This window comes from Haliotis rubra, unplaced genomic scaffold (genome assembly GCF_003918875.1).
Source record: "Haliotis rubra isolate DU_JTF1 unplaced genomic scaffold, ASM391887v1 Scf771, whole genome shotgun sequence".
Lineage (NCBI taxonomy): Eukaryota > Metazoa > Mollusca > Gastropoda > Lepetellida > Haliotidae > Haliotis > Haliotis rubra.
The window spans coordinates 46,469-65,380 of NW_025767492.1; the positions used below are offsets into that span (position 1 = coordinate 46,469).

The window sequence follows — 18,912 nt, forward strand, 5'->3', positions numbered from 1 at the left end:
ATCTGTTTTGTACACATTATGAAAATGTTTTGCTGATATATCATGGTGCCTCTAGACGACGCATCCTTGATGTATTATTTGTAAAGTGGGGGTCACGGGGCCATCGAGATGAAGCCGAGATTCTCGATGCCTTGATGAACGCAAAATGATATTGTACGGATTATTCATAACTCTCAGATTGCTGTTAACAATCGCAGTTGTCGTAAAGTGTCAGGAAGTGTTCCAGAGTTTCGGGTATAATTCGGGTAAAATCCTATTTCGTTTTAATGTTCCTTTTCCGTATTTTTATGACATTCTTAGTCCTATTTTGTATTGTTGTGATTCCATGCCAATCCACTGAACCATGTGCTCTGATCCGCGATGAACCTTGTTCGATGTACTGTGTGTAAAGTGATGTAATCAAACAGCTGGATCAAATCGAATAGTGTCTTCTATTCAAGACAGGAGTCATTGTTTTGTAAACAAATATTGTCTGCAAACTATTGGTTAAATTCGTGAATGCTGAAAGAAGCATTTTCATGAACAGTTGGCTGTCTTGACAAACAAGTCATCCAGCACAAAGATTTACACGATCCGAAACTACATCAGATCACATGACAAGTCACTCGATCTTAGATCTGAACCCGAATCCGGGTTTTCCCACAGCTCAAACTGAACCAGTCCATGAGCCGCAAATTAATTATAACTCAGAAGATGTTGATTGGAACAAGCAAAGTAGTTGGTGATATGTCCTGATCTATGCTGTTCTCATGTTCGTCATCCACCAGTTCGGACTGATTCAAGTTTTGTAGTACTGGCCCACTTAGACACCATGCCACAGTGTAACATGGTCACACCAGTCACACACAGTATACCAACAGGTGCTTATTAACTACATGGACAGCGTCAGCAGAGTAACAACAAGAGCCGTCTTTCAGTGTATTTCTGTGCCAGATGAGGATCGAACCACTGACCATCGACTCTCCGGGAAGACACCCTGTCCACTACACCATGAAGGCAGACATGTACAGGGACATGAAGGAAAATATAGTATATAGGGAATTGTACTTCTCATGTATTGTCATATGAATTATGGCACAGAGACATCAACTGAATATGTATCTAATAGTACATTAAAATCCACAAAACAAATACTACAATATATAGACACAAAGCAGTCGAGTCATTTATAAGCATGACAAATAAGGTGACATTATATGAGGAATTTACATTATCATAAGAGACGAAGAACCCTCCAGCCCATAGCTGTCTCCAGTAGCAACTGTAACTGTTGTCGTGGATAGATATGATGCATACAGGTTTTATAATTTTTCTGTGAATGAATATGCATTACACAGCTTCAGCGTGGTTCGGTTATTCTTTTGCTTTGTGGGGGGAGAGGTGGGTGAGGGTTGTTGTTTTATTTCTTTGTTTCACTTGTTTTATACATGTATGTGGTACGGCTGTGGATGTCATGGGACGTTATGAGGTAGTTCAAGAGATCCCATCAGAATAGGAAGAAATGTTCACTAACACGGTTTGTCTTGAGATTATATGTTGACAACATGAAAGTTGTAAATGGAACAGATCCACTCACTTCACAAAACCAAATCAACTGTAGTAGCATGTCCATGAACTTGCTGGCTTACACATCACTGCCCAAATATGGTGCTGGGACAAGAACCATGAACCATACGCGTTATCACAACAGATATTTACAGAGTAACTGTGATTAGCTAGCGGATCCGAAGTTTATTTCAGCCCTGGAGTTATATACATGCAGTTCAAAGACTTGTCGAATCATAATCAGTCAGTTGGGAAATCCGACAAATATGGTGCTTGCAATTACATTCAGTTATTGACCTGGGTGCTATGGTACAGAACAACCTTAGCGCTAAGACTACCGTATTAAGTCAATGTTAAGGTATGGGAGTTAAGGTCACCTTAGCGCTAAGATCACTTTATACAACGGCACTCTGGGGATCCTTTCACGAAGTAACCTTTATTAAGGTTACCCTAACTCCCATTCTTTAACACTGCACTATGATTACCTTAGTGACTTACGATCACCTTAAGTACATGTAGTGATTTGTGAAAGGAGGCCCTGGTCGTATATCACTGCCAATCGCCTTTCTTACACGAAAAGTACCTGAAAAGCCTTTCAATGGTCAGGCAGGTTTGTGAATGTACATCGAATTTGTATCCTCTTCAAAAAGGTTTTTATGTATTCACGTTAACTGATGGATCCGAAGAATAATTAAACAAATGAGAGCTGTCAAATTATTCATAAGCATTTCACAGACCCCTGTCGGCACCTGTCCATTGAGACACCAACACTGGACAGCTACGTCGCTCTCTCAGTTCCCTCAGTGGTCTTACACAGGGAGGATGAAGGAACGGAACATCTGTTGTTCATTTGGTCGGCTATTTAGGATGGCTTTTCAGTGGCTACTATGCTGTAGCCAAGAATATCACCAGGTACGTTATGCAATGTTGACATTTTTATTCAGATATTGTGTAAAGTGTATTTATATGTGTAAATGTGTGTCTATCAGTCTCAGGCCAACTTAACTGCACTGTTAATGGTCGTTTCAACTACAATAACGTATAACGTACATAAGCATTATTTAAACATCTGAATGTAGGATTATATCATATTTTTTACATACAGAGTCTTCACTATTTTACCTCGGATCCGAATATCTTCACACAGTCACTTCACGGATTACATTTACATCCGGATTCAACAAAAACCAACACCAGCATCACCTATTGTAACACCATCATTACACGTGTACACTTGATGAATTCTTTTCTAATTATCTGCGTATAGTTGTTCGCATTTGTTTCAAAACTGCATCATACGAATTTAATGAATTCTGTACTGAATATTCCATTGTCCTTTCTTTTACTTCAAAGTGCATTTACCTTTCTCAAAAAAAACATATCATTGTTTCAGGACAAGTGTTCAAGGGACGACTGGACCAGTCATCTGACAGAAGAACAACGGATGGCTCCTGTGACAAAGAAGTCTGTGTTGCTGATGTCGGAGTGCCTGGGCGAAGGTTGGGAGATGGTCGGACTCCGACTAGGACTGTCCTATGCTTGTGTACAGAGGTGTAAGCTGCCTCACTGTATGCTGGACAAGTGGAGGATGAAGGAGGGTGTGAAGGCTACAGTTGGCGTGCTGGTGAATGTGCTCCAGGAGAGTGTGTATGCCTGTACAGTGGACATGTTTGCTGTAGTCAAATGTTTTCAACACTCTGTTTCATGTTCACAACATACATCACCGGTAGGCGCTGCCAAAATGAGGATCACATTTCTTCAAACCATTCACTGTGTTGCATTTGAATCTATAAAGTCCGTTACGTCTGAGATTACTATTACTGGTCATCTCCTTTTATCAATTTCCTGCGGCTAACTAATTTGGTTTCATGGAAAAACATATATGACCAATTTAATGATTACTCTTGGTGATGATTTGTTACTACGATTTAAGAACAAAGACTAGAGATAAAGACTTCTCTGAATTGAAAACCACTAGTGTGATAAGAATTTAATCACTGTAAATTAACATACCTAACACGGAATAAAAAAGTCATTTCATAAATGTACATTAAGCACTTTTGAGTACATGTTGTGTTAGCATGTACCATGTGTGCAGTTGGTTTGCTTTTTCACATGGATGTTGTTTCAATGTCACTGCCAGCCAAAGATACGTATGATTATTCCACCATTGAGCTTACGTCTTGAAACAAATCACAATATTGTGGAGAAAGAACATTTTTTATATTTGTTTCTTGTCCAACTGGCTTCACTATCTGGTCCAGAATCGAATATTTACAGACCACTGTCATTTAGGTGGCATAGTTCTCAGTGCGGTGTAAAAAACGAAGTAGCGTCTAGTTTGGATCCGATATTTGTAGCGGATCCGAAGAATCAATGTAATATTTGGGTACGCATGTATGCAGGTTACGTCAGTCATCTTTGTTGAAGGCATTTCCTGGTTAGTGAAATGATCAATACACTTAATGATACATGCATCATTTGAACGTTCCTGAAACAAATGTATTTCTAAACAATCACTTTCAAATTGAGTCAAGGCGTTAAATGTATCAATTATTCCACACAGCAACAGATGAGGTCAGATGTGTCAAACTAGCTCAAACCCGGAAGTATTTCCTTTTTTATTTAAAACAAAACTAGAAACGGACCACACCTTGCTTGTAAAGTTGAAGCATGTATCGTAGATTATTGGCTTCTTATCATAAAAAGATTCATGTTGGGTATGTTTAAAATTGGGCGAAATCACAATCTAGTGCAAAATTTGTATCAGCAGTGATACAAACAGTTTACATGTATGAAGATGCAAAATATTTATTTCTACTATTTCAAATTCATATTTGTTTTTCAAGAGTGGTCAGGTTAGATACTGAGACATTTTATTGACCAAGCAGTCTTTCCCAATCATAGACAGCGTTAGAATGACGTATCTATTAATAGTAACACGTCACAACTATTTCAAGTAAATCCGAAAATTGTGATCCGTTACGTTACCACAACCACTATCGACTGCATGGGACATCTATAACGTAACGAGCTGTCATTGAGCCCAGTTGTCCTATGTCTTCAGGGGAGGACTGACTGAACATGTTCCGTCAGAGATTTTTTATACAGAGAGTTTTTGAGAGACGATTTTTTTTTCTCTTCAGAGGATTTTCTGCTGCTATGGACAGTTTGAATATCAGGTGGGGCCTTTAGGAAAAAAACATATATGTTTATGTATTTATTGTATTAAGTTACAATTGTTATTGTGATGTTGGTCGATTTATTACATTGAGTCATTGTACGTCACAAACATCTATACCATCATGGCATTTTCTACAAAAAGAGCGGTACTATTATATCTATGTTTGCAGCCACTATCCAGCGATGGTGGGTCAACAATACCTCTGACTGACGCTATTCAGGACTCCTGTCTCCCAGAGCAGCTTCTACTGCGTGTAGCTGAGCATATTGGGGAGGGATTTGAAGCATTTGGCATAAGACTGGGCCTACCCAAGGCGTTCATAGACAGGTGTAAGATGTCTCACTCCTCGCATCACATGCAGGTGTTTCACATGATGTACACGTGGAGGCAGTTAGCTGGGACACAAGCTACGGTCAAGGTTCTGATGGATGTTCTGGCAGACTCTGTACACGTGTGTGATGTTGATGTGGACGCCGTTGCAAGGCTGTTGAAGACAATGGAGTAAATGTCATGGATTTGATTTATGATGTGAGTCTAAGGAAAAGCTATAACCAGAAGCTGCAGGAAACATGTACTTGTAGACGCTGCAGGCTGGAAAGATGTAGTTAGAGTCAGAATGTATTTTGGTCAAATATATTTCTCTTCACAGTTATATGGGCCGATATCATATCTACCGGCTTCACATCCTAATGAGAACTTTATTCATGAGTGTTCTATGCTCGTACACAGACAAGGGAGGATGGCTTCAGCACTATCATATTGAGACACATTCGCAACTTGTGTCCATGGTGGGATTTCTGTTGTGACGAATAAGAAACATATGTGTGTCAGATATACCCAGGTCAGCATGTTACTATAACGGCCATGAGAAGAGACCAGTAAACACTCTACGTTTTTAGAAACGTTGTTGTTCCTCCATCAAAAGATAGTGATCCTTTGTGTGTCCGTGTCAGTGTTTGTCTGTATCTAGCTTGTGAAGCTGTGTCATGGACATCTCCCTGCTGCTGAGGCTGAAATTTTACACACTGGAGATACGCCTGCTAACACTGGAGATACGCCTGCTAACACTGGAGATACGCCTGCTAACACTGAAGATACGCCTGCTGAGATAACTGCTGAGCTCTCGCTGTGTATAACAGTTACACGAGTGTCGCCGCAATGACGATCCGAACATTCTGACAATATGTCAGTGACAGGTTTTACGCTGGTCATTGATAAATCTGTCAGGTCACCACTGGGAACAACAGGAATTGCCTTCATATAGTGTCCCTAGTTGAGGTCATAGCTGCAAAACGTCTTCATATAAATGTATACGTAGCCTGTATATAAGTGTTAAATTGATATATTGCTTACATATATAATTATACTTTATGTTATAGAATATGAATAAAACATCATGTACAATGAGTATTTTGTTCTTGAAAATATGCGGAAGGGTATTTATTAAAAAAATATTTAAGGTGTTTATACAAACATGTCGTTGTTGCTATCCTATCGATAGCTTTTATGAGTTGTCGGGCTCTGGTTTTAAGGATCCGAGAAATTACACATGTGACCTTCACGAATGATCGATGATAACAACACATGTGAACCTGATCCGAAAATTACTCTCACAAACATTAGTGCTTCCATTACATATACACGCATATGGAGAGGCCCCGTAACTCGAACTCATCTCACCTCTAGACAATGCATCATTGTTGCATTATTTGCAAAGGAGTGGTCTCGAGGCTATGGAGATGATCCCGAGATTCTAAATGCTTGAGGAAGGTAAAATGATATTTTTCGGATTTAATCACAACTCTCAGATTGCTGCTAAAATCGGACCCATTGTTTGTATTGTGAACATTTATTGTTTGTAAACTATAAACTAGATTCGTTTAGGGTGAAAGAATCATTTTCATGGACAGTTAGCTGTCTTGACAAACAAGTCATGCAGCTGAAAGATTTACACAATCCGAAACTACAACAGAACACATGACACAGGACTCGTTATATGATCCGAACTTTGCGAATCCGAGTCCATGAGCTGCAAATTAACTATACCTCAGAAGATGTTGACTGGAACAAGCAAAGTAGTGGCTGAAATGTCCTCAGCGGATAACGATCAATGCTGTCCTCGCGTTCATCTTACTAGTTCGGAGTGATTCCAGTTTTGCAGTACTGGCCCACTTAGACGCCATGCCACAATGTAACATGGTCACACCAGTCACACACAGTATACCAGCCGGTGCTTATTAACTAAATACCGGGCGCCAGCAGAGTAACAACAAGAGCCGTCTTTCAGTGTATTTCTATGTTTGGCAGATGAGGATCGAACCACGAACCATCGACTCTCCGGGAAGACGCCCTGTCCACTACACCACGAAGGCAGACATGTATAGCGACATGAGGGACAATATAGTTTATAGGGAATTATTGTGAGTGAGTGAGTGAGATTAGCTTTACGCCGCACTCAGCAATATTCCCGCTCAGGTGGTGGTCTGTAAATAATCGAGTCTGGACCAGACAATCCCGTGATCAACTGTATGAACATCGATGTACGGATTTGGATACGTGTCAACCAAGTCAGCGAGCCAAACCACCCGATCCCGTTAGTCTCCTCTTACGACAAGCATGGGTTACAAAAGACCAATTCTAGCTGGATTTTCACGGGTATAGGAAATTATACTTCATATGTATTGTCATATGGTATGACACACAGACATCAACTGAACATCTAATAGTGCATTAAAAACCACTAAACATATACTACAATATATAGACTCAAAGCAGTCGAGTCAGTTATAAGCACGATCCGACAAATAAGTTGACAGGAGATAACATTATCACAAGGGACATAGAACCCTCCAGCTTATAGCTGTCTCCAATAGCAACTGTGACTATTGTCATGGATAGATATGATTCATATAGGTTTTACATATTTTCTGTTAATGAATGTGCATTACACAGTTTCAGCTTGGAAGTCACATTTAAAAGCTTTAGTCCTGTCTGAAGAAACATCCAGTTTAAATGTTATCAATTGTAAGTGTTGGGGTATTTCTATTTTGCTTTGTAGGGTAATTTTGTGTGTGTGTCCGTGCGTGCGTGTGTGTGGTGTTTGGTTCTGGTTTGGTATGTTTTGTTTTTTTTTTTGTTTGTTTGTTTTACTTGTTTCATAAAAGTGTGTGATTGGGGTATGGGTGTCACGTGACGTTATGGGGAAGTTCAAGAACCCCATCAGAATTGGAATTAACTGAAATGGTCACTGACACAAGTCATCATGACATTACATGCTGACCAAATAATATAGTAGATGGAAGAGATCCACTCACTTCGCGAAACCAAATCAGCTGTAATAGCAAGTTCATGTACTTCACTTCCAAAATATGGTGCTGGGATGAGATAACATCCTGCTGATCCTAGTTCATATCACTGTCATGAACCATCCGTGTTATCACAGCAGATATTTACAGATTGGCTGTGATTAGCTGGCGGATCCGAAGAATATTTTAGCCCTGGGTTTATGTATATGCAATTTAAAGACCCGTCTAAGCACCATCAATCAGTTGGGAAATCCGACAAATATGGGGCTTGAATTTACATGTACTTATTGACCTGAGTGTATATAACCGCCAATCTGTCCAGCACAATAAGTACCTGAAAAACCTTTCATTGATGCGGCAGTTTTTATAAATGTCCATCAAATTTGTATCCATATTTTCAAAACACCTATCCATATTTTAAAAACACTCGACTTAATAAAAGTCCTCTTCAAAGAGGTTTTCATGTATGCACGTCAACTGGTGGATCCGAAGAATGATTCAACCAATGAGAGCTGTCGAGTTATTCATATGCATTTCACAGACCCCAGTCGGCGCATGTCCACTGAGACACCAACACTGGACAGCTACGTCGCTCTCTCAGTTGACTCAGTGGTCTTACTTACACAGGGAGGTAGAAGGAACGGAACAACTGTTGTTCATTTGGTCGGCTATGTAGGATGGCTTTTCAGTGGCTAATATGCTGTAGCCAAGCATGTCACCAGGTACGTTGTTGACATACTTATACAGTCAATGATTGCGTGAAGTGTAATTTGTATGTACGTAAATGTAAGAAAACGTCCCAATGTCTCTGTTCATTTTGTCTTACTATCCACCTTGAACTATTAATTGATCGTTACACGTAACTACAATAACATAGTAAGCTTTATGTAAACATCAGAATTGAGGATTCTATCATATTTTGTACATACAGAGTATTCCCTGTTTTACCTCGGATCCGAATATCTTCACACAATCACGTCACGGGGACACATATTTTAATCCCCGTTCTACAAAAAACAAATACCATAATTTGTTTAAACGCAAATGTGTCTCTCCCCGAAAATCTAAATGTGTCTAAACGCCCCACTGTCTCTGTGTCTGTTCATCTTGTGTCTCTGTCCATTCTGAACTATTAACTGATTGTTATACTTAACTACAATGACATTAAAGCTTTATGTATACATCAGAATGTAGGATAATATCCCATGTTTTACATACAGAGTTTTTACTGACATACCGAGGATCCGAATATCTTCACGAAGTACACGTCACAGGGACACATATTTAAATCCGGGTTCAGTGAAAACAAATACCAGCATCACCTATTGTAACACCATCATAACACGTGTATGCTTGATCAATCTTTTTTCCCCTTATCTGCGTATCGAGCATTGTCAATGCAGGTCATATTGTGCACATCTCGCATCATTTTATGATCTTATTGTATTATGATCAGCAAATCTTTACCAAGAGACATAGACATAATTACCTCCCTTGCATCACAGGTTTTGAAGGCGACTGATGAGTTGGATGAGGAGATTACAAGGAAGGACATAACAGATGTAATGCCGGATCGTCGTGTAAGTTGAGTGTAGAATACAGCACAGAATGTTCCTACCCATGTACAATTACATTTCTACTGATTGTTATATGTTTAACATGTACTTATGTTTCAATGTGGTGGACATACATGGGACAAAAACCTTCATCTTTAATAGGAATTATAAGACAACATAACAACTCCAACAATCAGCAAAAGGAAAATAACAGCCCTGAGTGTTATGAATGACTTAAACGTGATATGTTCATACAATCAGTTGTCACAATTACACAGTTTCGTATAGTTATTCGCATTTGTTTCAAAACTGCATCATACGAACTTAATATGTGCTGAACATTTCATTGCCCTTACTTTTACTTCAAAGCACATTTTCCTTTCTCAAAATGAACATATCATTGTTTCAGTGTTCAAGAGAGGACTGGGCCAGTCATCTGACAGAAGAACAACGGATGGCTCCTGTGACAGAGAGAGTTGTGTTGCTGGTGTCGGAGTGCCTGGGTGAAGGTTGGGAGACGGTCGGACTCCGACTGGGACTGTCCTATGCTTGTGTACAGAGGTGTAAACTGCCTCGCTGTATGCTGGACAAGTGGAGGATGAAGGAGGGTGGGAAGGCTACAGCGGACGTGCTGGTGAATGTCCTCCAGGAGAGTGTGTATACCTGTACAGTGGACATGTTTGCTGTTGTCAGGTGTTTTCAACACACTGCCTAATATTCACAACATATATCACCGGTAGGCGCTGCAAAGATGAGGATCACATTTGTTCAAGACCATTGACTGTGTCGCATCTGGATGTATGAAGAACATGTACAATGGAACTTAATTACGTTAGAGATTACTATTACTGATCATCTCCTGTGTTAAGTTATGTCTAAGTTATGAAGTTACTAACCTGTTGCAAAATACCTGTTGCTGCTATTTGTGTGTATATATACAGATTTTCACTTGGGTTGGTATCATTTCCAACAACTAATTCATTTAACGTTGGAACTAATTTGGGTTCAGGGCACATTGATATTTGATCAGTTTAGTGACCATTGCTGGTGAACATTTGTTACTATGATTTGATATATTTACGGAAACCTTCACTCGAATTAAAGACGTCTCTGAATTGTAAGACGCTAATGTGACAAGAGTTCAAAATTTGTCAGTTTACAGGCATTTCCGGAAATATCATGTCATTTCAGAAACAGATATTGAGTATTTTGAGTATAAAGTATGCTGTTGTTTGTTTTTGTTTATCTCGTCAATGTCAACGTCAATGGTTGTGTGCGTTGATATGAGTGATTTAGATCCGGGACTTCAGCAACCAATCCTTGTCGTTAGAGGCGACTAACGGGATTGTGTGGCCAGGCTCGCTGACTTGGTTGATACATGTCTTTGTGTACCAAATGCGTAGATGACTCGATTACTCACAGACCGCTGTCATTAAGTTTGCACATCGCTGAGCGTAAACAACAAATAAAGAAGCGTTAGTTTGGATCCGATATTTGTGTCTCATTCGAAAAGTCGGTGTAATGTATGTGCACTCATGCGTACACATAGCATCTAACACCAACGAAGAGATACGTAGAGATTTCGCACAGTTTAAAACACTACTTTAATATGACAGCGTGATGACGGGAAGTACATTATGCCACTCAAAATATACTTCATGGATGCATGTACGTCATTAAGAATGCATACATTATTCGATCTATTTCAATATCATAGATGAAAAGTAAATGTTCTGATCAGCATAATTCACAATTTGTAATCTAATGTTAATTATGACATCTACAAAAAATATGTAATTTAGTCAAATGCATTTAACCTGACATATGCTATATTGTCGAACAAAATTATTTTATACCGAAACAGAAGTTCCTTTGGTTCTGGGATCCGATTGAAACTAACACTGTTTGGTTATTGCAAAACATCAGCAGTCGCCGTATATTATCAGAAACATGTTTGTCATTTATGCAACGCACATTAGTGAAATGTTGTAGAAAATTATCAAAAAGCATATCAACCCAAGTTCACTAACAGTTGGGTTTCTATAACATGTCGGGGCCATCATCAAAAAGATAACAAAGGATGCCCAGACATTATTTTCATTTCTAAATAATGATCCACTGAATTTCACAAGACAGCATGTGCTGTATATTATTTTTATATACAGAGTATCTGAAACAGCAATAGTTACAAGCAAACATTACCAAAGCAGTTCTGAATCCGAATCTTATGGAAAATATTACACAGACATTAATTGTGATCATAACAATAAAAAACAATATAATTCTTTAGAAAAAATAATGAACTACTGATTTTCATAAACAGAAGCGACAAAACCTTTTCCACATTAATAAGAAATCTCAGCTAAAAAGCAGAGTCGATGATACAATTGTGACTGAATCATGAGTATGTGTAAGCTTCAGCAGAATTCTAGCTGTACGATCTTGTTTGTAAACAATCGAGTCTGGACCAGACAATCAAGTGATTATCACCATGCGATACGATGACAGAGCATGGGTTTATGCATTATTCTAAGATGCTTAGCGCTTAGAACAATCGAACAAAAAATACATTATCAGACAATAAAGGTATAGTTTTTTGATGACGTAACAATTGAATGACGTTATCCCGTCACTGCGCTATTCTAGTGTGCCCCCTCGTAATCGAACCATTTTACATTACGTCACAATGTAAGCGACGTCACGATGCATGTCAGTTGTCATCGCCTCGTACAACCTCATACAGTAAACTACTGCGTTGCATCCCGTTTTTGGTTTGCAGTTGCTTCACTCACCTAACATCACTGGTGGAAACATCACGTTTATGTTTTCTGACGTTTTAAATGTCTCAATTCGACTCGTAAGTTTTCAGCGACACGGTAACGTTCGCAATGTTTACATTCCACAATGCAATCGTGGAATGTCGCTAGACTACTCAGCTTCGTCTGGATGTACTGATCTAAACATACGTTGGTAGTAGAAATGCGACGTTCACATGGTTTACGTTAATCACAGATGTAATTAAAATCCTTTATAGAAGATATTTAATCCGAACGTAAACCGTCATGAAACTGTTTATCATTTGTTTTTCTGGTAACGTTCGTCTTAACGTAGGGGGGCAGACACATCAATAGAACAGCGCGCCCGTTAGCCCTGTGCGAGGATTCTTAATTTAGGTCACCGACACCGTCGTTTGTTTTCTGCCTTAAATTAATCGTAATTATCCTTAGAAAGAGTTAAATTTGCCATCTTAGAAAAGAAATACAGTTCACTCTACCACCATGTATAGTGTAATAAAACACACTTTCTCCCTGAACTATTATGACGTTAAAGCACTCGGACGCAAGCGTCCTCGTGCTTTAACTATAATAGTTCAGGGCAAAAGTGTGTTGTATTACTATACATGGAGGTAGAAACGAACTATGACTTTCTTAAAGTATGAAAATAATTGATGATACCAGGTGTTTCCTGTCCCACCCGATATAAATATATGCAAAGCGTAGTCAAATTGGTAACCTGAAAATATTTCGGAACGTATGGTATAAGTCAAAATAGTGACTTCCATCGGACATCGTTGTTGTCACTGATACGTTGAGTTGAGGTGTGAGTTAGATCATCAGTGCTCCTTCAACACGGCGACGACACCCCACATGTCTATATTGCACACCTGTAGACTCTGCTGTAGGATCATCATCATATTCCCCGCTGTAGCCTCCTGACCTTCCTTCCTCCTCCACGTGTTCAACATGGCAAAGATCTGCGTCACACAGGTAGAGTGAGTCATCTTGCACCTCTTTACACGCACATAAGTCAGCCCTAGACGGACGCCCACCGCCTCCCAACCTTCCCCTTGGTTCTCCGACACAAGCAGCAATGTCTTCTCTGTCAGGTGTTTTTCTCTTCCTCCGACAGCTGATTCCGCCAGTCTGTATTTGAAGGGACAGGCTAGAATATACAGAAAAGTTCTGATAGAGGTATGATCAACCCAATGTTGCATGTAATTCAGCATTACTACATGAGAAATTTTTATACCTGCTCGGCAAGTACTACCATTATTAAATAGTAGTGGACAAAACCATATACAGTGACGCTGTTAATGTGAATCTCTCAATCAATTTACGTTTAATTGTTTTTTTATGTCCTGGGTCCTAGGTCCTCAGGGTTTAGGGACTGCTCGGCAAACACTACCATTACTAAATAGAAGTGGACAAAACCATATAAAGTGACACTGTCATTGTCAATATCTCATATAATGATTTCTTTCCGCTTTACTTCTTGTCTGGATACCGTGGCCAAATCTTCAGTTGTGTTTGGTGTGTTTAAAGTGTACTTTCATGAATAGCCACGCCAAATATATATTCGTTAAGTGTTTAGATTAATTAATAAAGCCAATTATCCTATTTTGTAATTTCTTCTGAAACAACAGCAAATAGCCCCCATCGTTTGCATGTCAGAGAATCGTCCTGTCCTAGAGATGAAACACCTTGTACGATGGTTACCTACTGGTCACCTTTCAGCGCCTGCACGTTGAGATACTGACTGCTAGTGACGAGCTAGATTCGAGATACTGTATTAATAGATCCATATCATTGCGACACACGGAAGTTCAAAACTTTTCAATGGATCCGACATGTGCTGCTTCAGTTATGCTTCTTTGACCATTGTGTCAACAACAAAACTAATGTCTGTCTCTATGAAATCCATCCATTCACATGCACCTTATAGTTTAAATTACCAGCAGTACGATGAAACTGTGTCACGATCCGAAAACTTAGACACACTGATATGCTGTCTTCTGTTAACGAGAGTTAACTTGCACGGATCCGAACTTTAACCATATTCTGTATACACCTCGCAAAGTATACACCTGGAAAAAAGTATTGCAACACCTTCCTTTTTCAATGACATTTCGCTGCATAGATGCCGCCAATTGATGCAAATGGTAATGCATTGTTAAAAGAGTGTGTATTTGAATAAAAAATGACGACATTAATGTCCAGTTGATATTCACTTCAATGATTTAATTGCTGTTACAAATACTGGGTAAATTGGGTAAAACGTACACTGGGAAAGTATGGGGTTAGCAAGACAGTACATGGGTTCACACACGTGTAATGCATATCTCACCCTAGGGCACGAAAGAATTTTACCAAAACATGTGATAATGCCAGTATCGTGTGTAACCACCTCCCGCCAGGACAACCGATTGAAGACGCTCTCTCACAGAGTCCACCAGACGCTGTATCTGTCTTCGAGGTAGGCTATTCCACTCCTGGTGGAGAGCAAGTTCCAAGTCTGCAAGATTCTGAACTGGTGGAACCCTCTCACGCTCACGGCGTCCTAAAATGCCCCAAACTGGCTCAATTGGATTGAGATCTCGACTTCGTGCTGGCCATGGTAACGTTGTGATTGCTTCCTGGCGTAAGTAATCCGTCACTGCCCGACTTCTATGGGGCCTTGCGTTGTCATCCATGTACACTGGCCTTGTGAGAATAGAGTGATTGTCAAAGTGTGACACAACAACCCTCTCCAAGATCTCCCTCTGGTATCTTTGGCAAGTAAGATTACCCCTCACAGAGACAAGCTGAAGCTTACAGTCGTAAGACAGACAACCTCACACCATAATCGACCCGCCAACATATGGAACCTGCTCCGGAATGTTCCTCTGTGCATATGCCGTGTTTCTACGACGCCATACACGTGCTCTGCGATCCACCATGTACAGAAGAAAACGACTTTCATCAGACCAGTGAACCTTTCTCCAGGATGCCAGGTTCCAGCCACGACGTGCTCTACACCAAGCTAAAGTGCGGCTTTGCGTCCATCTGTTAACAGGGGTCGTGTTATTGGTCGTCTAGCACGATATCTCACAGCTTTCAACCGGTTTCTGACCGTCCTGTGGGAAAATTGCCTGTTTGGGCAACCAGTCCCTTTTCAACACCGTACTTGTAGCAAATGGATTACGGCGTACATGTCTCATCAGAACTACGTCTTCTCTTGCAGATGTGCACCGGGGTCTACCTGAGCGATGCCTGTCCCTTACATCTGCTGTTTGCTGGTGTTTTCGTACCAACCTACTGGTTGTGGAAGGATGATGACCAACTTGGATAACAATTTGTCTCAAAGACATTCCAGCATTTCTCATGCCAATTATCTGACATCTTTTAGCATTTAACAACTGAGGGGGACCCATTTCATCAGTTATTGTCTACTCCAGTGCTTTGGTGTGATGATAACACGTTGCAATGATGAATGGCCCAAACGTGCTTTTCAGAATAAGAAGAGTCTACGTATTCAACGGGTTGCAGCTGCAGCAGGTGTAGCGCAAATATCCATTGTGATCATGTAGGGTGAGCATATCATATCTGTAAACCGTGCATCAGTCTGTGTAACAATATTTTATATTTCGGCAATTGATTCTGGTGTTGCGATACTTTTTTGCAGGTGTATATAATTATTTATTGTTACAATATAGATTCACGTCAATGACAGTTATGAATGATCCTCAGAGATTAATAGGGCTGGCAATGATGATCGATAATCGGAAACATGGTCGAATTTCTTAACTTTTAACAAATTTAGGACTTAAATCATGGTCTGCTTCTAAATTATGTTGAGAGTGATGTTTTGTTAATGATCCATGCCAAAACATGTCATCACTCACTAGCGAAGTGAAATAGTCATTTCTGGCATTTTTGCTCAAAGTTCCGATATTATCGATTATCGATCGATACATAGTTAATGATTATCAGTCTCTATGATCTAATTCGATAGCCCGTTCTACACCTTAATATATACGTTTTCAACACAATTTAGCCTGGTACGCCTAATGGAACCTGTTTGACAGCTAATCAGATGATTATTCTCTAGTTTTATGTTTATCATCCTATTTACACCTAAATGATATACTGATATATCACCTCTTTACGAACACATGGTACCATCGCTATTTGATCGTGATTCATAAACACATGCTGATGATGTAGTGGAAAACATACAAGTGACTCTGCACTTGACAGAGGTTTCTGGGGGATGTGGGGAGGTTTTTGTCGGAGTCCAACCGGGAATATAAGTTATGAAAATTGGAGACATCATATTTTGTCTTCAGACTTGCTGACTTGCTTGACAGATGTCCCTGATCCCCACGGTGCTGATGATCCAGTGATCAACAGCATGAGCATCGTTCTGCGCAATTGCGAACCGATGACATGTGTCAACCTAGTCAGCCAGTCTGACCTCCCGATCCCGTTGGTCACCTGTTACGACAAGCATGGGTTACTGAAGATCAATATTCTAACCCGGACCTTCACGGGTCCGATCCCCATGGTGTAGATGGATGCTCATAATGTCAATCACTGGTTGTTGGTTTTCAGATTCAACTATACAAAGAACGTCATATAGCTGGAGTACTACCGAGTGTGGAATTGAATAACAAACACAAGAGCACCAACTCCCTTGTGACTCATAGATAGTTTGTGAAGTTAATAATGCTCGGATTCCTATGTAACACACCTTCGCCACAAACCAGGTCACTGTGCTTGACTGTGATTCGATCAACAGGTCACATGATCACATTCGGTTGTATATCTAGTTAGCTGAGCCCGGTCTCATATCACAAGTGGACGACGCGTAAAGGAAGGACACATTTCAGGAGGACAGTCAATGTTCGTTACGAGGAGTTTGTTACTGTGTTCAAAGTATACAGTGAGGAGCAATTCGACTCGTGAGGTAATACAGTGAATGTATTAACGGATTTTATACGTTAATAATCTTGAAAGGTGAGTATTATTTTTTCAGTTGGCTGTATCTTGGGTGTAGCAAAGATTCAGTTCTCACAGAGACCTTTTAACAACACACGTTGCAGAATGATAACTCACTTGAATATGAAATAGGGTTATTTATGTTAACAAAACCAAAAATACTGCTTTTGCAGCAGAAGTTGTGCCTGCTGTTTTTTCTTTGTATAAGTTGTATCTATGAATAGCCTGGGTATTCCAGATCAATAGATACCCGTGTGTGCATTTCTTCCTGGTACAGGTGAGTACATTCAGATTAGTGTGTAACGGAGAAGTGCCCTTAACGAGGGCATACCAAGACGGTCTCCAGTCGCCTCCCAGCTTTCTTCTGGCTGGGAATAGTTGTTAAAAGCACAGAGTATTTAACATTATCTATCCGAGGTATTTAATATCATCTCCCAAACATGTTGTGACAAGCGTGTGAGAAGCTGCATTATACTTCCTGGTCATAGACCAATGAGATCAGGGTTAGAATTGATCTTCAGCAACCCGTGTTTGTCGTAAGAGGCGACTAACGGGATCAGGTTGTCAGGCTCGCTGACTCGGTTGACACATGTCAGTGTATCTCAGTTGTGTAGATCGATGATCATGATGTTGATCACGGGATTGTCTGGCCCAGACTCGATTAATTAGACCGCCGGCATATAGCTGGAGTATTGCTGAGTGCGGCGTAAAACAACGAACCAGCCAACCTGGTGGCAGTCAGTAATATTCCAGCTATATGACGACGGCTTGTAAATAATTACGGCTGGACCAACTTTCAAGCATATCTAAACAGTCAATGCTACAAGTTCAATTTCACTTACCACGAGTTGAGTGAGTGTTATGGCTTCTCTACTGTTAAATCATTTAAATAGTAGTTTATGGCCCTAGAAATATGTCTCACAAAAATTCACGCTATAAAGATCTTTGTCGCTTTAATGTAATGCCCACGCAACATAATCGTACATGCCTTTATGACCGCTTCAATGGACAGCACGTCGGTGAAATTCAGAGGTACGAGCCCCGACCGTGTCATTCCAACAGACGCTAAAACATGGTACTTGTTATTACCTTTCCTGGTGCTCGGCATTAGGGGGATACAGTAAGGATGGGTCTCCTCGGAGAAAGGGGGTCAGAAGGGTAGTCTTGTGGTTAAACATTAAACATATGGTTAAACAGTATCACCTAAATGTGTAATATATATCTCTCTCTCTCTCTCTCTCTCTCTCTCTCTCTCTCTCTCTCTCTCTCTCTCTCTCTCTCTCTCTCTCTCTCTCTCTCTCTCTCTCTCTCTCTCTCTCTCTCTCTCTCTCTCTCTCTCTCTCTCTCTCTCTCTCTCTCTCTCTCTCTCTCTCTCTCTCTCTCTCTCTCTCTCTCTCTCTCTCTCTCTCTCTCTCTCTCTCTCTCTCCCTCTTACACACACACACACACACATTGTGGATTATATCAAACAAGGGTTAACTTCTTCAAGCTCGGATCGTATGAGATAACCTCGTTTTGAAACATGTACACAAGTTCAAGCAAGTCTTGAAAAAATATGATACATG

At 40.1% G+C, this 18,912-nt stretch overlaps 2 protein-coding genes across 6 annotated transcripts in view; both read left to right on the plus strand.

Annotated features, from left to right (window-relative positions):
* The first annotated feature begins 8,516 nt into the window (after positions 1–8,516).
* On the plus strand, positions 8,517–11,053 carry LOC124260712. The gene is made up of 3 exons (XM_046694997.1): positions 8,517–8,756; positions 9,540–9,614; positions 10,000–11,053. The coding sequence occupies exons 1-3, from the start codon at positions 8,712–8,714 to the stop codon at positions 10,303–10,305; spliced, it is 426 nt and encodes a 141-aa protein (XP_046550953.1). The 5' UTR covers positions 8,517–8,711; the 3' UTR covers positions 10,306–11,053.
* Positions 11,054–17,192: 6,139 nt separating this feature from the next.
* LOC124260704 overlaps positions 17,193–18,912 on the plus strand; it is a 30,444-nt gene continuing 28,724 nt past the window's right edge. For 4 of the 5 annotated variants that reach the window (XM_046694982.1, XM_046694988.1, XM_046694986.1 and 1 more), the window contains exon 1: positions 17,193–17,365. The gene's annotated coding sequence lies outside the window, so the exon portion shown is untranslated. The remainder of the gene's footprint in view (positions 17,366–18,912) is intronic. The other variant, XM_046694985.1, reaches the window with a different exon arrangement.